This window comes from Symphalangus syndactylus, chromosome 18, assembly GCF_028878055.3.
Source record: "Symphalangus syndactylus isolate Jambi chromosome 18, NHGRI_mSymSyn1-v2.1_pri, whole genome shotgun sequence".
Classification (NCBI taxonomy): domain Eukaryota; kingdom Metazoa; phylum Chordata; class Mammalia; order Primates; family Hylobatidae; genus Symphalangus; species Symphalangus syndactylus.
The window spans coordinates 81,869,439-81,892,206 of record NC_072440.2 but is presented as its reverse complement, the minus strand read 5'-3'; the positions used below and the strand labels follow the sequence as shown (position 1 = coordinate 81,892,206).

The 22,768-nt window shown below is 45.7% G+C and overlaps 1 protein-coding gene across 2 annotated transcripts in view; it reads left to right on the top strand.

Annotated features, from left to right (window-relative positions):
- The window catches only part of LBH (LBH regulator of WNT signaling pathway), a 28,081-nt gene extending 10,071 nt beyond the window's left edge, over positions 1-18,010 (top strand). For both annotated transcript variants that reach the window (XM_055252981.2, XM_063622752.1), the window contains exon 3: positions 15,310-18,010. In XM_055252981.2, the coding sequence (XP_055108956.1) occupies positions 15,310-15,498 (189 nt within the window). In that variant the 3' untranslated portion in view covers positions 15,499-18,010. The remainder of the gene's footprint in view (positions 1-15,309) is intronic.
- Positions 18,011-22,768: the final 4,758 nt, after the last annotated feature.

Sequence of the window (22,768 nt, the reverse complement as noted above, 5' to 3'; positions counted from 1 at the left end):
CTCGAGTAGCTGGGACTACAAGTGCGTGCCACCATGCCAGGCTAATTTTTGTATTTTTATGAGTAGAGATGGGGTTTCACCACGTTGGCCAGGCCGGTCTCAAATTCCAGACCTCAAGTGATCCTCCCCGCTCAGCCTCCCAAAGTGCCAGGATTATAGGCAGGAGCCACTGTGCCCGGTCTATTTTGTTTCTTAAACTTTTTTGTTTTACAGTCACCACAATTTCACCATGCATAAATCACAACAGTTAACAATTTAGCATCTTTGCCTTCTTTTCCAGTGCACTTATGTTTTTATGTAGCCAAGATCACACATTGTTGTATTTTGCTGTTTTACTTAACAGCATCTAAGTCATCAGCACTATATCATGATAATTTATCTTAAAAATATTCCAAGCTATCATTTTTAGTAACTGTATAATATTATATCATAAAGTTAAAACATAATTTGTCATTGTTGAAATTTTTAGCTTACGTATATTTTCTCTTATAAATATGTAAATATGTATATAAAAAGTTACATACAGTTTTTTTATAAATCTTTGTGCATACTTTATACTGTTTCCTTAGAATAGAGACTGTGGAATAGGGTTTCTTGAAAAAAGGTAAAAGTGTGAGTATGTATATATACTGTTACGTATATGTTATTATTATAAAGGTAATATTCTTTTTTTTTTTGGACATAGAGTCTCACTCTGTGGCCCAGGCTGGAGTACAGTGGTGCAATCTCAGCTCACTGCAACCTCTGCCTCGTGGGTTCAAGCGATTCTCCTGCCTCAGCCTCCCAAGTAGCTGAGATTATAGGCATGTGCTATCACGCCTGGCTGGTTTTTGTATTTTTAGTAGAGATGGGGTTTTGCCATGTTGGCCAGGCTGGTCTCAAACTCCTGACCTCAAGTGATCTGCCCACCTCAGCCTCCAAAGTGCTGGGATTACAGGCATGAGCCACCATGCCTGGCCAATATTTATTCTTTATAGAAATTTAGGAAAATACAGAGACATGTGAAGAGAAAAAAAATCCACACCCATATTTCTATCACTGAAACATTTTGGTATGTTTACTTTCAGTATTTTTCTATGCACTTATAGTTAAAAAATAAAATTGAGACCATACTGTACATGCTGTAGTGAATTTCTTTTTCATTTAATATAATATCGTGACTATGTTTTTGTCATTTGGTTTTCTTTGTAAAATTCTATTATGTAACATTTCTTAATGCTGAATATTTAGGTTGTGGCATATTATGTTCTTAGAAAGAACACTATTCTGAACATCACTTTACAGAAATCTCTGCACAGGTCTGATTTGTTTCTTTGGAATAACTTCCTGGAAGTAGAATTACTGATTCAAAGAGATTCAACATCATTAAGCCTTCTGATTATATGTTATCTTAAAAACAGAAAAGATCAAAGAGTTTATCCAAATATAAGCTCCCAGCATCGAAAGCTCTAGCAAATAGAATCTCCAGGGTAGAACATCTATAAAGATGGGATAATGGTAGAGCTTTTTGGATAGAGTCAGCAAGATATTTGGCTATTTTAAAGTGTTTAGGAGATATTGTACATCTTCCTATTGTTTGTTAATTACTTATTTCAAGCATGATGATAACAGTTGATGATGTTTAAGCAACATTTAGCCGGCATCGCAAAATAGCTGGTGACCATATTCTTGTCCCATAGTAGGTACACTGACACCCTCTGTGGATTAAAAATGTATGCAGGTCAACGATTGCTCAGCTTATCTCCTTTATTCTATTAATGACATTGAGCATTGTGTAAACCTTGAAGAAGACCAGTAAAATTACATTGTTCTGGAGACCCAAGAAGGTTCACCAGATGCATGCTTTGTCTCTGAACCAACTTGGCTTTCCTGGGGTCCCAGATCTGGCTCATGGATAACCCATGGTTGAGAAATATTCCTTCCCTGGAATTAAGGATGGGCTGGACTCTGTTTTTTTTTTTTGTTTGTTTGTTTGTTTGTTTGTTTTTGAGATGGAATCTTGCTCTGTCGCCCGGGCTTGAGTGCAGTGGCATGATCTCGGCTCACTGCAACCTTCACCTCCCTGGTTCAAGTGATTTTCCTGCCTCAGTCCCCTGAGTAGCTGGGATTACAGGCACCCACTACATGCCCGGCTAGTTTTGCATTTTTAGTGGAGACGGGTTTCTCCATGTTGGCCAGGCTGTTCTCAAACTCCTGACCTCAAGCGATCCACCTGCCTCGGCCTCCCAAATTGCTGGGATTACAGACGTGAGCCACCACGCCTGGCCTGGGCTGGACTCTTAAAAGCAGATCTTAACATAATGGAAGTCTTGGACCCAGTGTCGAAGGGCCGCATACCCAACTACTCCTCAAGGGTCTAGGTGCTTTGTAACACATAGACAGCCCAGGCCAGTGCTCCAGCAGGGTCCACATACTCCTGATGGTTTACAAAGTTCATTTAGGTGCTATACAGACAGCTTGAAAAATGTAAGACTAGTTTTCCATTTATGTAGTGGTAGATTTTTAAACAAGTATGTTTTAAATAAATGAGTGAAGGAAAACTAAGACATGTATGTGGACATAACAGGAATGATGAAGGTGGTATCACAAGGCTGACACATACCAGCTTACGTGAGTGTGAAATTCCACAGCACAATCCTTTTGGGATCCTCTAAAATGTGTACCTCTTTGGTCATGTGCCCCTCGGGTATGGCAGTTGAAGCATCAGGAACCTTCCTGACTGTTTTCATTGGCAGTTGAGTGTTAGAGATTTGCATGCCAAATTACTTCTTAATAATGCTTATACTACTTCACATTTTAACAAAATGTTAAAATGGGAGGACAGCTGCCTCTGGGGTTCACAGACACTTTCCAAAGGACATGACGGCGGGGAGGGTTTTCAGAAAATCCAGTTGCACATCTTAAGCATTCTTCTCTTGCTTTTTGCAAATTGCATTTCCTGAAGACTAGCTTCACCTGCTTCCTTGTCCTACCTTTCTTTCAAAACTGCCCTTCTCCCCCTTTACAAGAGGAGAACTTGTTGCAGTTCAACTCACTATTGCAGTATGAAACCTTCATTAAGGCCAGACGCGTGGCTCACACCTATAATCCCAGCACTTTGAGAGGCTGAGGTGGGCGGATTGCTTGAGCTCAGGAGTTTGAGACCAGCCTGGGCAACATAGGGAAACCCCATCTCTACAACAAATACAAAAAAAATTAGCCAGGCATGGTGGCGTGCACCTGTAGTCCCAGCTACTTGAGGGGCTGGGGTGGGAGGATCGCTTGAGCCCAGGAGGTGGAGGCTGCTTTGAGCTGAGACTGCACCACTACACTCCAGCCTGGGTAAAAGTGAGACCCTGTCTCAAACAAACAGAAGAAAAGAAAACCTCAATAAAAATTTACCTTTGTGTTTAATAATTATTTGTGATATATTCGTTGATCAGTTATATACTAATAGCTACAATAAACCAATCCAGAATTTGTAAATTAACAAAGCCTTAAGGTCATAGGACATTTTTTAAAATGTCAATTTATATGCATAAATACATCTTTTTATTGTAGAGAAGTATGAAAAGCTAATGACTAAAAACTTTCAAACATAAAAATATATTACGTCAAGAAAAAATTCTGTGGAGAAGTAGAATGGAAATACAGTTTTACATACAGAAAGTGAGAATACAAGATTTGACTTAAGTAAGAGCTTGTTCTTGAGTTTTTTAATAGGTCGTGGTTGCTGTCAAATTCATGGTATTTGTAATCCATTTAGTACATTTAAAAGAGTGGTGTATATGTTTTATTTTAAAATGTTAATATTTATAATATATCAGGGGTTTTAGAACATGTGAAAGGAGACAGAGTTGTTCAGAATTCTGTTGGGGACTACACTAGAAGTTCGGAAACCACAGATACGTACACTTTCTTTAGAATCAAAGCGATGACACTGTAGCTCCTCAGAGGGGAGGGCAGCTTTGAGCTTGGTCCTATCACCTTGATAAGGAATGTCCTCTACAGTAGCCTGACATTGGGTCACCTAGGTATTCTTTGGACACCGTGACACAGAGTCCAGAACCTCAGCACAGAGGGATTACAGACTAAGAATCCGGATAACTGGTTTCTAATCTTGGCTTTGCTGCTACCTATGTCATCTCAGGCAACTCACATCACCTATTTGGGCCTGATTTCTATGTCTATAAGTGAGAGAGGTAATCCTTATTGTGTTTTTTAAAAGTTGAATAATGACATGAAATCCACCATCCTGATCCTAAGATGTGCCCACTGGAGTTTAAAAAACAAAAGCAAAAACAAAAACCTGTTCTTTCCCTATCAGCCTTTCAGATATCAGAAGACATCTTTTATGTTCCCCTTAGATCTTTACCAGTTTTAAAATATGTTGTTTTTCAACCTTGACTTACATAGTCTTTTTTTTTTTTCCTTGAGACAGAATCTCACTCCGTCACCCAGGCTGGAGTGCAGTGGTGCGATCCCAGCTCACTGCAACCTCTGCCTCCCGGGTTCAAGGGATTCTCATGCCTCAGCCTCCCAAGTAGCTGGAATCACAGGCGTGCACCAACACGTCTGGCTAATTTTTGTATTTTTAGTAGAGATGAGGTTTTGCCCTGTTGGCCAGGCTGGTCTCAAACCCTCGACCTCAAGTGATCTGCCCGTCTTACCTCCTAAAGTGCTGGGATTATAGGCGTGAGCCACCGCACCCGGCCCATAGTCGTCTTACTGAGAGGATTATTTCTCCAGGCCAACTATTCTCAAACCTTTTGGTCTCAGTCCCTTTTACACTCTTAAAAGTTCTTTAGGACTACCCAAAGAGCTTCTGTTCATGATTATGTCTTTTGTTTTGATTATGTCTTTTGATATTTACTGTTTCAGAAATTAAAACAGAATTTTCAAAATTTTTACTTAGAGTAACAAAACCATTATATTTAATATAAGTAACAGTTTTTAATAAAAAATCTATTTTCCAAAGCAGAAAATGTTTAATGAGAAGAGAGGCATTGTTTTACATTTTGCATATACTCTTTCAGTGCATCTTTTACCCGTGCTTAGTGTAATGCTCTGATCATTTGGAAAATACAGGTTCACTGAGTTATGCAGGTCTTCAAAATGTTGAGTCATTTCATTATACGATATGATAAAATCACATTTCTTAATGTCTCCACTGATCTCAAGCATTAGGAAGCTGTCAGGCACATGGTGGCTGATACAACTTTTCCAAAATTCGAATTTTCACGTGAAAGCTCTATTTTTATCATTGGTGACAAATACTGTCAGTCATTTTCCTTGAAGTGACAGGCTCACTTTGTCACTTTGTCCATTTTTGAGAAAATGCCTGCCAAATACCCAAGCTGGAATAACTACAATTTGTTGGTCATTCTTTCAAGTAAGAATGGTGCTCCATGGCACGAGTGGCTAGTTCAGCTGGCAACTCCATCACATGACTGCTTTCCTCAAGACAGCTGTTGTACTTCCGTCAGCAGCAGAAATGTTGTAGGCTAACTGTCCATTTCACTGTGCCACATATATAAGTGACATGTGGTTGAGTCAATATTTAATATAAATTACTTTTTACCGCCTCATCAAGGGCATTAATTTTTTTTGTTTGCTTGCTTTCGTTTTAATTGTGAGGGTGAGCTGGCGAACAATTGATGATGCCAAGTATGGTTTGCTGCCACTATATTAATTCTTGCCAAGGTGCCAGCAGTTTCTTCCACTGTTGCTTTCTATACCCTTAGTGCAAGTGGTAACACTGTGGAAAAGGCAAATGACATCTTAGTATTACTATGAAAATATGTTACCTCCGTGGAGGCTCCCTCCCTGAAAGGATCTTGGCAATTGAGCTTGGAGAATGGCTGCCCTAGGCTAAATAGAATATGCCTGATGAGAGGGTAGCAGGGCCATCAGCTCTCTGTTAGTGTAGAAGGTTTCATTGAAAGGCATATACCTCTAGGAATATAGCCCTATTTGCTTCAGTTGTTAGCCTCAATGCTGCAGTTGTGATCAACTAAAATCTCCAAGCTTCTTTTATGGGAGCTACTATCAAGCAAGAGTTCTTGTGTGGGGCAAAAAAATTTTTTGTGGGGGACAAAGTGAGTTGTCCTGGTAGTGCACTTGCAGAATGGGTAAAAAAGGAATGAAAGTGGAGTGAAGGCCATGGGGCAGGACTGCAAGGAAGGCCTTCGAGATTTGTTTCCACCCAGGGATGTTTTTGGAAGCTACATGGTGGGGGTTAGGAAGGGAACCCAGACAAGAAATGGAAGGAAGGCAATGGGACAGGCTAAATTTTCAAGATTTGTGTTTCCAAAACAAAGAATGAGGGGATAGTTAGAAATGGTAGCTGAGAGAGGTGTGACCATGGGACATTTGGGTAGTACCAGTGGAGGGAGGATAGAGAGAGGGATGTGCCACCCACAGATGCCTGGAGGTGACAGGGGGCCAGTCTTCTTTCAAGAAGGTAATGATGATACGGTCCGAAAGTCGTGGATATTTGAAGTCATCTGTGCCTGAAAACTGTCTTTTGTTATCTGTGCCTGATAACAAGTCTTTTCTCACCGCCCCAGAGAACTTTGAAAAAAATTCTCTAACATTCCAAAAGCCTCCTCATTCCACTGGGCCCAGAGTTAGCAGTAGAAATTAGTGCAATTAATCAGAATTTGGAACTCCTGACTCGCAGGATGGGTGTGTGTTTGAGAGATGTTTATGAAAGATGGTGTTTATCCAAAGGATTTCCTTTTCTTTTAAGTTTCAAGGCTGGAGGCTTAAGCATCTTTGATCCAAAGGAAGGAGGTCCAGCAGTTGTTATAAGCCCCAAATCTTTGCCTAAGTCCTCTATAGGACTAGAGGCACCAGGGCAAGGCAGAACAGAGTGAGGTGGATGTTCCGTAACCCAGTCCAGGGGAGATTTAAGGAAGATGAGAGGCTTAAAGATGGACAGTCTCTGAGTAGAGACTGGAGAATATTCTTCCTTCCCTGCATCTAGTTAGTAGCCCTGCTGCCCCTTTGCTACAATTCTTTCTGTTCTTATTAGCCACATTTCACATGGAAAAGCCAGTAAAATGCAAATAATAATAATGATGATAATAAAATAGCAGGAGGCAAGTATTTCAAAGATTGAATTTCTTGCCTTCACACATTGTTAGGGGGCAAAGAACAGGTGGGTTTTTTATTCGAATTAGCTGCTGCTTGTTCATTCATCCCTTGGCAGAGCAGGATGCTGGTAGAGATCTGCCCATTGTTATAAGCCAGCCCCTTGTAGGAAGGAAGGAGCACACAAGGCAATTCATTGTTGTTCTCCAGGAGAAGTAAGAAATCCAGACTTTGGGAAGCTGAGGGGCAGGCCCCTGGAGTAAGTAGAAGGAGGAGGTAGAAGAAGAGGAAGGCCTCTGGTGGGGGGTGGGGTGGTGACAAGGGCATGGTTTTCATTCCGTTGGGCCTAACCCACGCCCTGGGGAAACAGATCCAGGGGGAGGGAAGTGATGAATGAAGTTGCAGCCGTTTCTCCAAAGAACTCGGCCTAGGATTTGTGGGCACAAGCCCAGGAGTGCTGCGTATTTGCTCCTGTCCCAAGCCACAGCTGTTGATCCCTTGGTTCCTCACTCTAAATGCTCCTGGGGGGGCCCTGCTTTACTTAGTAAGAACCATCATTAGGAAGGTAGAGTTTACAGGGCATGTTCACACATACCCGTATTTGATTCTCTACAAAGCCCTGCGAGATCAGCATTAGCACTGACCCAAATTATAGAGGAGTAGAGGAGGATAATGGGCCACCGCTTCGATAAGCCTGTCAGGCACTGTGCTGGCTCTCAAGGCACAGCACCGTGACCATGCCAACCATACCGTAAAGTGGAAATGATTTTCTCATTTTACTCGGGAGGCAGCTGAGGCTCAGAGGCGATAAAGTGATGTGACCAGGGTCATAGCGATAATAAGAGATGGAGGCAAGGAAAAAGCCAGATCCTTCGGACTCTGTGGTCTGCCTGTGGGAAGAGCAATTTTCCTGAGCGGGTTTGGGCTGATTGTTCTTACTTCTCTGCAACAGGAGAGGGTAGAAACTTACTGTGTGGTTTTGTCCACAGTGCCTTAGGGAGCTAGCCTGGTTATGTATCTCAGGCTCTCTCCCCTCCCTCTCCACCCCCGGCCTTCTTCTTTCCTCTTTCCACCCTTGCAAAAAAGAGCAAGATGTCCAGGCTCCTGAGGTCTCAGCTTGCAGAGCTGGTAATTAGCCCTTTGTGTCCTGTTAACCACCTTTCATCTCCTCCACCTGCTGGTATCCGCTTTCCCTATTAGCATCTCTTGGCTCTTTGCAGAGCCCTCGGCCTCTCTGTGGCCAGCTCGGGTTGTTTGTCAGAGATGATGGCTGAGAGATGCACACTCATGGGAGGGCGGCTCTGACCGGGAACACTCACATTTTCCATGGCAGGTGCCAGGCATCTCTCTCCTCTCCCACCCCAGGGGCAGCCAGGTTTAGGTCACCTGGCATGGAGGCAGACAGTTGATAGCCAGGTCCCCAAATTTGGGGCCTTTGAAGCCCTGGTGTTGCCTTTCAGTTCCCCTCCACGGGTGAAATGGGAACTGGCTCACCGGCAACTTTTATGCCTAAGCAAGAAGGCTGCTGAGGAATTCCAAGTCTCCAGAAGCTCACCCTCAGGCCCAGGATTCTCTGGTCCAACAGCCTCCACTGTTGGTCAGTCAAACAGCCTCCACAGTTGGTTGGTCAAACAAACGCCCTGGGATTCCCGGGAACATTCTGCTGCCTTCATCGTCCGCATACTAAATCATCAATCCAACAAGGCAGCCACTCGCCACACAGGGCCATTTAAGGTTACATTAAATTGATATTTATATTATATCACATATAAATTTCTATTAATAAAAATTAAATAAAAATAACATTTTAGCCACCATTCTTATTTTTTATTGTCTGTAGAATTTTTTTTTTTTTTTTTTTTTTGAGATAGGGTCTTGTTTCGTCACCCAGGCTGGAGTGCAGTGGCACAATCTCTGCTCGTTGCAGCCTTAACCTTCCAGGCTCAGGTGATCCTCTCACCTCAGCCCCACAAAGTGCTAGGATTACAGGCACGAGCCACCCATGCCTGGCCAATTTTAGCCACCTTTCAAGTGCTCCATAGTCACACATGGCAAGTGGCTACATTGGACAGCGCAGATAGAGAATATTTCCATATACAGAACATTCTTTTGGACAGCACTGATCTATACAGCCAGAAATTCCAGTATCTTACAGACCATCTCTTCCTGCTACAAAGTCTTGAAGCTCCCTTGACCTTTCAAGTGAATTCATTTGAGTTTCCAAAATGCCAGGGCCTGTTGGGACTGGAGGCCACCAGGCAAAGGATGCCTCCTAAGAGGTGTCCTCTGTAATACTCACTGTCACCACGGCCAGGCATGGTGGCTCATGCCTGTAATCCCAGCACTTTGGGAGGCTGAGGTGGGAGGATCACTTGATTCTGGAAGGTTGAGGCTGCAATGAGCCGAGATGGTGCCATTGCGCTCTAGTCTGGGTGACGAAACAAGATCCTATCTCAAGAAAAACAAAACAAAAAACTACTGATAAAAAATAATAAAGGTGGCTAAAATTTTTCTTTTATTTTTATTAACAGAAATTTATATGTGTTAACATCAATTTAATGTAACTTTAAATGGCCCTGTGTGGTGAGTGGCTGCTTTGTTGGACAGATGATTTAGTATGAGGATGACGAAGGCAGCAGGATGTTCCAGGGAAGCCCAGGGCGTTTGTTTGGTACCAACAGCAGAGGCTGTTGGAGCAGAGAATCCTGGGCCTGAGAGTGAGCTTCTGAGACAAAGAATGGTGCTTACTTTTCCACACAGTGGAGCATGCAAGACCTGGGAGATTCACGCTGTGTGTGAACGTCAAGGCTTCATTCCATTTGCAAAGGATGGAACTTGGTGATATGGCTTGGCCGTGTCCCCACCCAGATCTTATCTTGAATTGTAGTTCCCATAATCCCCTTGTCTCGTGGGAGAGACCTGGTAGGAGGTAATTGAATCATGGGGGCGGTTACCCTCATGCCGTTCTCATCATGATAGTAAGTGAGATCTCATGAGATCTGACGGTTTTATAAGGGGCTTTTCTCCCTTTGCTCGGCACTTCTCTCCCTGCCACCTTGTGAAGAAGAATGTGTTTGCTTCCCCTTCCACCATGATTGTAGTTTCCTGAGGCCTTCCTAGCCATGTGGAACTGTGAGGCAATTAAACCCCTTTCCTTTAGGCCGGGTGCGGTGGCTCACGCCTGTAATCCTAGCACTTTGGGAGGCCAAGGCGGGCGGATCACAAGGTCAGGAGATCGAGACCATCCTGGCTAACATGGTGAAACCTCGTCTCTACTAAAAATACAAAAAATTAGCCGGGTGTGGTGGTGGGTGCCTGTAGTCGAAGCTGCTCAGGAGGCTGAGGCAGGAGAATGGCGTGAACCCAGGAGGCAGAGCTTGCAGTGAGCAGAGATCGTGCCACTGCACTCCAGCCTGGGTGACAGAGCGAGACTCCGTCTCAAAAAAAAAAAAAAAAAAAACCTCTTTCCTTTATAAATTATCCAGTCCCGGGGATTTCTTCATAGCAGCATGAGAATAGACTAATACACTTGGTGTCCATTCGATTCATTTCAGCCATCAGCTTTGGCAGCCCAATGTGGCTGCTGGATGAGTCCAGGGCTGGCAGAGGGAGGAAGGTGTAGGGCTAGGAGAATCACAGCTGGGGGTGGATGCTTCTAGACCTGCCCTACCCTGGGCTGAGGGTGAGAAATGCCTCTGAGAGCCGCAGAGAGAAGGGAAGATGATTTGTGTTTGTTTTTGCCTTTCTGTAGTACAGAGAGAAGGAGCACTTTGGGGTAAGAGGTTTAACCAGAAGCAGTTTCTTTTGGGAACAGGGGCGGTTCTTTACTCCCTGCCGGTTCCTGCAGGCAGGCAGCATGCCGGGCAGACCTGCCGCCTCAACCCCTACCTGTCATGTGCTTGGCAAGTCTGACCCAAGTCCTTTTTTCCACTGCCTTCCCCACCCGTCAAATTGCAGTTGCAACCTCTCATTTTTCTGCTGCCTAGATGATTAAAAAGCATGACTTAGTGGAAAAATGTTGACCTCCTTGGGGTCAGCCTCTGAAGCAGCTGTCAGAGGTAAGATTGTGCTGGCAAATTACTCAGCAGCACTTTGCAAGGCTTTCTGTCTGTCTGTAAGGAAACCAGAAGCTGTTGGTTCTGGGTACTTTTTGTGTTTGGAGAGAGCTACAATTTTGAGGCCCAAATGGGTATAATCTGATAATAAAATAAGATCTCTGATGGAAGGGTTTATTATAGTAATTTTTAAAAATACAATTAACAGGCTTTGTAAAAACAAAAAAAATTTTTTTTAAACAGTGCTTGCTTCGAGCAATTCAGGGAGCAAAGTCCTCTGGCAGCTAAGCACTATCAGAAGTTCAATTCTCATACCTCTTCCAAGGTCTTAAAAGACTTAATTGTGGAGCTCTCGGTATGAATGGCGCTGTTTGGAATTATTTTAATTACTGTGTTCATATGACTGCCTCTTGCTTGGTGATTGGATGCTTACTGTAGTTCTTTTGAAACTGCTCCAAAGAGGACATTATAGTTTCAATTTCGCTTATGTCCTCAAAGTATTTTATCATCTTTATATTTGCCAAGAACTTGTACCCATCTAGTGAGACAAGAAGGTCACTTCATGTCTCAAAAGGAGAAACTGAGGTGTTTGGGGTTGAGAGGACTTGACTGGAGTTATACAATGGTGGTCAAGGACATAGTGAGTGCCTGGGTTGTGTGGCTTAACCCATGTTATCAAGTGAACGCTTCATTTGAAGTCCTACAGGTCTGAGTTTGGATCCCAGTTCAGCTGCTTCCCAGGTGTGTGGCTTTGAGCAAGTCACATACCGTCTCTGTGCTTCAGGTTTCTTATCCACAAAATAGGGTTACAGTAGTCCCCGTTATCTCTGGGGGATACATTCCAGGACACACAGTGGTTGCCTGAAACCACAGATAATACCAGACCCACATATGCTATGTTTTATCCTATACATCCATACCTGTGATAAAGGTTAATTTATAAATTAGACTCAATGTGATAGCTACCAATAAAATAGAACAATTATAACCCCATACTGCAACAAAAGCTATGTGAATGTGGTCTCTCTCTGTCTCTCTCTCACAGTATCTTATTGTACTGTACCTACCTATCTTGGGATTGCATTTGACTGTGGGTAACTGAAACCAAGAAAAGCAAAGCTGTGCATAAGTTGGGGAGTGGTGACTAGAATTATTGCGAGGTTTGAGATTCTGCTTAGCAAAAATTTCATCCATCATCATCATCATTCGATTTTTTTCCTTATTTTAATGAAAGACCTGTTTCCAGCTTGAGATGAAATCCAGTGCTTCCCACCCCTCTCCTCCTCCTCCTCCTCCTCCTCTTCCTCTTCCTCCTCTTCCTCTTCCTCCTCTCTTCCTCCTCCTCCTCCCCCTCCACCCCCTCCTCTTTTTGCTGGCCCTGCCCTGCTTGTCATGCCTTTTGCTTTTCATTGGCTTAGGCCATCATAGTTAGAAATGGGTTTTCACTCTCCCAGCCCTGGCAATGTGGCCCTGGCACAGGTAGGCATAATCCTGGCAGTGAGGTCAGAGGGTGGAGGCAGGGCCAGGCGCTGCACAGGGCAGGTCCCCCTCTCCTCTTGACAGCTTGTGGCGCTGTCTTGGATCCTGAAGGTTTAGAACAAGCATCAAGACTGGGAAGCTCACCTCCTGAGCTGGGGCCCTCAGAGCTGCCTGGGCAGTGAAGGCCCAGAGTCTTACTCTCCCTCCCTGCTCAGTTTTCCATCTGTGAAATGGGGTGGAGACCCAGCAGCAGCCTAATCCATTTTCCAGAAGGCTCAGGCACTGAAAACAGCAGATGTAGGTTTGAATCCTGGCTCTGCCATGTGACCCTCAGAGTCCCGGGTCTTACTATTCCTAGAGTGGCAGTGAGCCCTGAATGAGGTGACGTCTGAAAGAGCTTCGTGACCTGTAGTGGGCTTCCCTCCATCGGGGTCCCTCTCACCCACTCTCAAAGCTCATGCTTGGAGGGTGCCTTGTGTCCTCACAGCCCATGGGGGGCTCTGGCTCCATCCAAGAAATGAGGAAGCACCCAAAAAGCCCACGTGGCCGCTCCTTGCTTGGCACATGTGCGTCCGGGCACAGCACCATCAGAGGGCAGAACTTCCGGGCCGGCCTGATCAGGAAGACAAAGCCCAGAGTCGGGGTCCGTGTCACCCTGCCTCCGTGACCCACACTGGCCCATCCCCTCCCTGGACTTGTTTTCCTCCTGGCTGCCATTATGATACCTTTTATGAGCCTCGTTAAGTCTTTAATGATGCCTGGTTGTGCAGCTGGCTTAAGGCTTAATCCCCAGCAATAGGTCTTATTGGATAAATGGTTAATAATCACTCGTTTGCAGGGATTGGGAAGGCTTCACTGAGGCCTGTGATTCCTGGAAGCTCCACGTGGCCTGTGATGTGGTGAGAGTGTGACTTGGCTGGGGCAGTACTGCATGGGGTTGGGTTGCAATAAGACCGGGTGTCCTCAGAGCACCACAGAAGTTGGGAAGGCCTGAGTTTGTAAAAGAGCCTTTCTTCTATGTCCTGGTAATGGAGGACTCCTGTCTGCTGCCATGGGCCTGTCCCCATCTGGATCGAGGTGCAGGCAGGAGCAGGCAGCCCCCCAGATCTCTTCAAATGTGTCTCCACCCAGTCAAAGTTTTGCTTTCCTTTCTTGCGCCATGAACAAGCTGTGTGACCTTGAGCAGGTCTCCTGACCCCTCTGGGGCCTTGGTTTGCTCATCTACCAAATGAAGAGGTGGGAAGAGATGGCTGTGAAGGTGCCAAGTGCCTGATTCTGTGAGTCCAGCATCCCAGACAGAGGCTCCTCTCTCTAGCTCTGGGGCGTGTCGCTGAGGGCTGTGAATGGCAAGGACCAGCAGCCCAGCGGATTAAGTACTTAAACTGCTGGGCCAAGAATTGGGTCAGCTGTAGTCACAGGGCAGTGTGTGCAAAGGGAATCCGCAGAGCCAGATTTGGCCCTGATTTTATAGCTGGGTTTGGGGTTTCTGCCAGCTCTGGGCAGGACACAGAGCAGGCATTAAAAAACAAAGCCTGGTTGACGGGACTCTGGAAAAAGAAGTAGACTCCTTCAGGTGTAGAGCTGGCAAGAAGCCAGGAATTGTTCACAGGTGAAAAAGAAAGGATCCTTGGATTTTGTTCCCAGCCCGCCTGTGACTGGGGACCATGCTGTTCATCAGGATTTGGCTTTGACTTTACAGTTGCAATGAGATCAGGACCCATCTGCTTGAGGGACAGGCTGGTGTTGGGGCAGGGGAATCGAACAGACCCAGTTTTTGGCTTTTTTTTTGTTTTTGTTTTTGAGACAGAGTCTCGCTCTGTCACCCAGACTGGAGTCCAGTGGTGCCATCTCGGCTCACTGCAAGCTCCGCCTCCCGGGTTCACAATATTTTCCTGCCTCAGCCTCCCAAGTAGCTGGGACTACAGGTGCCCGCCACCACGCCTGGCTAATTTTTTTTGTATTTTTAGTAGTTCACCGTATGAGGGGTTTCACCATGTTAGCCAAGATGGTCTCGATCTCCTGACCTCGTGATTCACCTGCCTCAGCCTCCCAAAGTGCTGGGATTACAGGTGTGAGCCACCATGCCCAGCCCAGACCCAGTTTTCAATCTCATCCCAACCCTCACTCATTTCTAGGCTGTCTGGTCTTGGACCACCTACTCTCCCAAGCCTGAGATTCTTTAAGCTAGCATTAGCAACGCCTGTTTTTCAGCATGACTGTGTGGGTTGGAAGTGATATATGTATAGCAACCTGGTAACCTGCTCACTTAGTGCCAATAATTATTCCGGGAGGTACTTAATGCTGTGGCACCTGTTGTATTCTTTGTACTGCTGGCGTAAAATACTTCCTGCAGAGAGAGACCAGACTTACTGTGGATAACATGATTTGGGATTATTTTATCTGAAAATAAAATACTGAGTCCAAACAGAGTCACATCAACCTTTAAACTCAGTGGCACTGCCCCCAAACTTTCAGCTTCAGGATTAGAATGGAAGTCTGACTGAGGGACAGTTTCCTATGTTGCCCCAGAATATTCTCCCGTGGCTCCCACCTTATATATACTCCACAGCCTCCCAAGTGCAAAGCGCAGTCCCTGGCCTATGGCATGCACCCAGTATGCCACATGGATGTGCAAAGAAGGAATGGAATTTCTCTTTTCAAATATCTACGTGATCAGGCACCTGCTCTGCTTTTCTTTCAGATCTTCCCAGACCCGTCAGATTTTGACCGCTGCTGCAAACTGAAGGACCGTCTGCCCTCCATAGTGGTGGAACCCACAGAAGGAGAGGTGGAGAGCGGGGAGCTCCGGTGGCCCCCTGAGGAGTTCCTGGTCCAGGAGGATGAGCAAGATAACTGCGAAGAGACAGCAAAAGAAAATAAAGAGCAGTAGAGTCCCTGTGGACTCCCATGGGTCATACCAGCCAGCATCTGTTCCTGAACTGTGTTTTTCCCATTGTGACGGAAGAAGAGAGTGAGCCGCAATTGTTCTGAAAATGTCAAACGAGGCTTCTGTTTTGCACCTGCAGATCACCGAGTTGGTTTTCTTTTCTTTTCTTGTCTTTTTTTTTTTTTTTTTTTTTTGAAATTTGCCGAGCAGTGGAGCCCTCTGACAATTTGCAAGGCCCTCTGAGAAAGGAAGCTGCTTAGAGCCAGGGCATTAGGGGGTGGGGGGAGTGAGTGCTGTTTTTGAGATCATTATCTGAACTCAGGCAGCCTAGTAGAGGCAGTGGTGGGATTCCAGTGGGTCTTGGTGGGTGGGAGGTGGGGCATGTGCAAAGCAAGCAAGGAACATTTGGGGTAAGAAAACAAACATGAGGCAAAAGAAAAAATACATGTTTTTAAGAAAACATCGAGCAGAGAACTGCAGCCAGGATGCGCTCAGCAGACATTCACTCTGGCTGCTGGGACATCAGAAAACAAAGTCTTCATCTCTCTCTCCAGTTTCACCCACCCCACCCTTTGCTTTCATTTCAGGTGTGTTGGTCTATGACAGGGAGGAGAGTAAAGGAGAGCAGGAGCAATTGGCTGCCTGCAAAGCCAGATGGAGGTGATGTGCAGGAAAGGAAAGGTCACCCCATTCTTCTCCATGGCCTCTCTGCTCCCAGCTGTGGTAGGCTCACATAGCCAATGTGATTGGTTTTTAAGAGGCAGTGTTTTTCAGCTTTTCTCCCTGATATATCCATTTTGCTTCCCAGCACTTTTTAGGAGTAGTGAGAGCACTTCCTGCCCTTGTTGGAAGCCCCAGGGTAGACACTTGGCATGAAGGTCTCTCCCTTAACTGCTGCCCTCCCAAAACTTGCTCCCAAGATGGAGTGGGCTTGGTCTTCCAGGCTGGCCCTTCATCCTCCTCACCGCCACCTTCCCTGCCCCAGCCACAGCAGCCATGGGTACATGGGTCCCCAGCTCAGCTGTGGATTCCCGCCAGTCTGCCCAGCTGCAGTACTCCCGCCCATGGGGGCTCTTGGTCTGTTTTTCTTGTGGGAGCCAAGTGGAGAGCAGACGTGGCTTTTTCTGTGTCTTGTTGGGGCGGTGACTTGCATGGTGGGGACAAGGCTGTTGTGGCAACCTTGGGATCGAGTTTGAGACTAAAGGATGCCATGAGATCCCTGGCTTCTCCCCATGTTGTTCCCAGACAAGGGCAGAAGGGAGGCATGGCAAGGGCAGAAGGGAGGCATGGCAAGGGCAGAAGGGAGGCATGGCAAGGGCAGAAGGGAGGCATGGCAAGGGCAGAAGGGAGGCATGGCAAGGGACCTCCGCTGTCCTTACTCAACGGTGGTCCTCATCCCTCCCCACCTCCCACTGCTTCCTGCAAGGGCACCAGTTGTATGAGAAAGTTGGCCTTTGGACTTAGCATTTCTTATTGTAGCTAAGAGCCATCTGAAGCAGCAGGTTGCAGGACAAATGCTTCAGTCCAGCCGAGAGCAGTACCACGTGGCCAAGAGGTGGACTCAGAGCCTTCCTTGAGCTAAACTCGGCCAACCAAGGCACGCAGCATGTCCCCTCAGGTCTCCAGTCAGTCCAGGTTGACCCTCGGTTCTGGACGTGTGTATATAGCTGTATTTAATACCTCAAGGTCATTGTGGCTCTGGGGATGCCGGGGCAGGAGGACGAGGGTGTGCTGTGGACACAGCAGTCCGCGGGATTCCGTTCTGGGAAGCCGATGGTCGCCGGCACCCCCTGCTTCCTCCCTCTGTTGTCTGCCTGTGTGACACACATCAATGGCAATAACTTCTTCCAACTCCTCGCAGAAGTGGGAGAGGCCGGCAGCCTGCACCGAGAGGGGCTTTCCTCTCTCTTGCTCCCCGCTTCATTCTGTTTTGGCTGCAGAGAGTGGTTCATCCATACTCTCATTCCCTCGCCTCCCCTTGTGAACGGGGGTCTTGCCTTTTCAATTCCTGTGTTTTGGTGTCTTCCCTTATCTGCTACCCTGAATCACCTGTCCCGGTCTTGCTGTGTGGTGGGAACGTGCTTGTAAACTGCGTAACAAATCTACTCTGTGTATGTGTCTGTTTATGGGGGTGGTTTATTATTTTTGCTGGTCCCTAGACCACTTTGTATGACCGTTTGCAGTCTGAGCAGGCCAGGGGCTGACAGCTAATGTCAGGAACCTCAGCGGTGGAGCCTGCTGGGGGGACCCAGCTGCTCTTGGACAAGTGGCTGAGCTCCTATCTGGCCTCCTCTTTTTTTTTTTTTTTTTTTTTTTTCAATTAATTTGTGTGTATTTCTAACTGATTGTATTGAAAAAATTCCTAGTATTTCAGTAAAAATGCCTGTTGTGAGATGAACCTCCTGTAACTTCTATCTGTTCTTTTTTGAGGCTCAGGGAGAAACTAGCATTTTTTTTTTCCAAACTACTTTTTGTCACTGTGACAGTTGTAAATAAAGTTTGAAAATGCTTTCCACTATGGTCTGGTTTCCTTTTCCCCTTCCTGTTCCATTGGAATGGAGTGAACTCAGGAGCGAGATGAAGTTCTGCAGGAGGCTGAGTTGGGGGAGTCCCAAGAGAGGCTCCTTATGTAGCTCACCTGATGGCTTGTCCGGGGAGAATTCACTGGGGAGATTTAACCCACAGCCAAGGTGTGAACTACCCTTCTAAAGGAAGAAAAACCCAAGACATATAGGAAGGTCATTCACAGAGGCTGGAGGGTGAGTGGGTGGGCATGTGGTAAGCTCAGGCTATCATGCAAAGCATTTACTGAGCACCTACTGCTTGGCAGGCATTGGTAAGAGGTCAAGGTCACAAATGGCAATGGCCCTGGTTCTCATGGCACTGCCTTAGTGAAAAATTAAATGACGAATATGGTGAGTGCAAGGCAGGATCAAACTGGGATGCCGAGTGTGAACATCAGTTGGGAGGGTCAGGAAGGTCTTTGGAAGCAGTGACAAGGAGAAGTTAGCCAGGTACTAGGTGGCAGGGAGCAGACGGGAGTTGGGGGCATTCGAAGATGATTCCAACAGGGAGAACAGCTTGGCAGGTGGGGTGGGGTGGTGGAAGAGGAAAGCGGGCAGGAGGGCTACTCAGTCCTGGCTAGGAGTTTGGATTTTATTCTAAGGGCAGGACCTAGCATGGTCTGCTTCACATTTTAATACAACCTGGCTCAATGGAGATGGGATTGGAGGGGGCAAGATGAAAAGCCTAGAGACCAGGAAGGATGCTTTGTGGAGGTCAGAGTGAGAGAATGGTGGTTTGTAGAAGGGATTTGGGGGCATTTTTCTAACCCAAGGCCATTTTTGCCTTCACCCAGCCCTCTTCTGGGTTCCTTAACCTTGATAAGTGTAGAGAATCCATTGGTTTGTGCTGAAGGTGTCTGCCAGGATTTACAGAATAACGACCCATTTTAACACTAGCCTTAGTGAAACAACTAGATCTATGGATCTGCTGCCCCAAGGATAACTGGCAGGACTTTACCCTCCTTATATGGGTTGCCCCTTTATTTTTCTCCAGCAGCCTGAAGATGGAATTTATTAGAATGCAGCCTCCTTGAACACACCCCTGCAGAAAACTGTCATTTGCAGATGACATCATCTGTGTAGGAAATCCTATGAAATCTACACAAAAAGCTACTAGAACTAATAAATGAGTTTAACATGGTTGCAGGATCAAAGCTCAATATTCAAAAATTGACTGCATTTCTATATGTTGGTAACAAATAATGACAAAAAAAAAAACACTGCATGTTCTCACTCATAAGTGGGAGTTGAACAAAGAACACGTGGACACAGGGAGGGGAACGTCACACACGGGCCTGTCGGGGTGGGGGGCGAGGGGAAGGAGAGCATTAGGACAAATACCTAATGCATGCAGGGCTTAAAACCTAGATGACGGGTTGACAGGTGCAGCAAACCACCATGGCACATGTATACCTATGTAACAGACCTGCACATTCTGCACATGTATCCCAGAACTTAAAAAATAGCAGAACATTGACATTTAAAATGCAATTTACATTAGCATCAAAAAATATAAACTATTTAGGAGTAACTCTGATGCAAGATATGCAAAACCTCCAAAACAATGAAAACTGCAAAACACTGCTGACAGAAATCGAAGAATCCCTATGTAAATGAAAGCCCTACTATGTTCATGGATCTGAAGACTCAATGTTAAAATGTCAGTTCTCTCCAAATTGATCTATAGACTCAACACAATCAAAACCTCAGCAAGCTGTTTTGTAGACATTGATGATCTGATTCTGAAACTCATTGGAAATGGAAAGAACCCAGACTAGCCAAAACAACTTTGAAAAAGGAAAATAAAGTTGGAGGAGTCTCAGTTCTCAGTTTCAAAAACTTAATACAAAGCTACAGTCATCAAAACAGTGTGGTGTTGGCATCAAGAATGACAAATAGATCAGTGGAACAGAATAGAGTCCAGAAATAGACCCACAGATGTGCGGTTGACAGATTTTTGACAAAGGTGCCAAGGCAGCTCAGTGGAGGAAGGGAAGTCTTTTCAACAAGTGGTACTGGATATCCATAGGAAAATAGCCCCTGGTGATGAAAGATGAGTCTTCACTTCTGTCTCCCACTGTCTTCATGTGACTTTTAAACAAAATAATTGTTTGTTTGGAAAAAAGTTTCGTCATTCTTTTTCATGGTTAGCCAGTTGCTTCAATACCCTCCTGCTTCACCCTAAGTTGCCTCCTCTTCCCTAAAGGAGAAGGATTGGGTGGCACCTGGCTGACTTTGCTGTGTTATTCGAGCTGACTTGCATTTGAGTCCTGTGCAGCCCTTCCATAGGTGCTGTGGGGCCATTTTCTTAATGTCTAGGATCCTCAGTGTTCTTGTCTGTAAAATGGAGATAAGACTAAAAACTCCTGCATAGGGGTGTGCAGATTGAGCACCCAGTAGGTGTTCCACAAGTCAGGATATTTTCTGTCTCTCTTTTGAGGGCCTAGTTGCTAAGGAACTAACTCTGCCTTCTCTCTCCTGCTTTTTGCTTTGGGTCCTTTGTGGACACCAGATACAAAGGTAGCTTCAAAGTGAAGATTCAACTCCTTCTGTCTGCCTTCTTTTCTTCATCACCTTGAGAGGGGAAAGGCAAGGAGAAGAGAACTGTAATGCCTCTGCCCACTAAAGATTGGAGAGGGAAGAGAGGGAGGTCTCTCATCAGGGAGGGTCTATAGCTCTGCCTGACTCCTCTTTAAAGAGAGGATCCTTGGGCAGAAACCTCTTTGAAATGACAGTTGAGCTTTGAGTAGATTGGGAAGAGATTCCAGGTGAGGAGACAGCAAGTGCAAAGGCCCTGGGGTAGAGATTGTCTCCATCTTTTTGAGGAATGTCTATGAAGCTAGTATGTCTGGAGTAGAGAAAAAGAGAAAGCTGAGAGCAAACACCACAGAGCAGTGCCTCATGGGTCCTCATGAAGGTGAGTTTCAGAATCACTGGTGCCCATTGTAAGAAGCCTTCAGGGAAGGACACAGGCTCACCAGGCATCCCAGCCCCTGAAATCCATTGGTCAGCCCATTTAAAGTTGCCCAACTGGTGGCCTACGGCAATCGACGTTGAGGGACCTGAGGCACTGTCACATCCGGAAAGGGCTTCTGGATCATCAGAGGAGGATTAAATTAGGTAGAATTCAGTCTGTACCTCTGTCCTTAAATTACTGAAGGGTGATTGTCACTAAGAGCATTGGCTCCGAGATCAGACCCCTGGATCTGTAGCTCAGCCCTTCCTCTTACTAGTTGTGTGACCTTCAGCAAGTTACTTTTCTTCTCTATGCCTCACTTTCCTCATTTGTAAAACGAGTACCTAACTCATAGGGTTGTGGTGACACCTAAATGCATATTACAAGTAACATGCTTGGAACTTTGCTAGACACATAAGTGCTCAAGAACTGTTGGCCATTGTGAGGCCGGCCGCGATGGCTCAAGTCTCTAATCCCAGCACTTTGAAAGGCCGAGCCGGGAGGATCACCTGAGGTCAGGAGTTCCAGACCAGCCTGACCAACATGGAGAAACCCCATCTCCACTAAAAATACAAAATTAGCCAGGTGTGGTGGTGCATGCCTGTAATCCCAGCTACTCGGGAGGCTGAGGCAGGAGAATCACTTGAACCCGGGAGGCAGAGGTTGCGATGAGCCGAGATCGTGCCATTGCACTCCAGCCTGGGCAATAAGAATGAAACTCCATCTCAAAAAAAGAAAGAAAGAAAAGAAAAAGAAATGTTAGTCATTGTGGTAGACAGATGTCTTCCACCCCCACAGATGTCCATGTCCTAATCTGAGCAACTGTGAATATGTAATGTTACATGGCAAAGGGGAATGAAGGTTGCTAATCAGCTGACCTTGGCTTGGGGAGATCCTGAATTATATTTGAGCCCAATCTAATCACAAAGGTCCCCGTAATGAAAGAGGGGGGCAGGAGAGTGAGTCAGAGAGATGTGAAGATGAAATGCTGCTGGCTTTGAAGACAGAGAAAGAGGCTGCCAGTCAAGGAATGCAGGCACCTCTAGAAGTGGGAAAAGGCAAGGCCATGATTCTCCCTGGAGCCTCCAGAGGAATGGAGCCCTGCCAACACTTTGATTTTATCCTAGTGACAGCTATTTTGGACTTCTGACCTCCAGAACTGTAAGATAATAAATTTGTTGTAAACCACTAGGTTTGTGGTAATTTGCTAACAGCTACAATAGGAAACGAATGCAGCCTTTATCATCATAACTGTGATAATGATGATGATAGACTTTTCCCGCATGGCCTCAGAGAACAGGGATAAGGGAATGAATGGAAGGGGTTGCAGTCAGGCTGAGGCCACCATCCAGCAGTTGGAGCCCACAGCTTCCTAAGGATCAGTCTTCTCTTGGTGCCACCAGCTAGAGGTATCTGTCAGACGGAGGGAGCCATGACTGCCCTAGGACTAGATAAATTTGAGGCTATAGATCCCTTATTCTAGAATTTCAAAAATTAGTGATTTGTGTGTGATACGATCATCAGTATAGTCTTGGAATCAGAATATTCATTAGAGTACTCTCTTCTCTCTGTTTACCTGGATAGAAGGTCCTACTTTGACATGCAATTCATTTGCAATATTTCCTTTGCCGTTTTCAGTCAGAAAACTGTGAATTCACACTTTTCTATTATTGGCAGCCGTCAATTACAGAGCACTGGTTTACCTCCATTTCTTCTAATTCTCATCACACTTCTTGCAAAGTGTGGGTTTTCA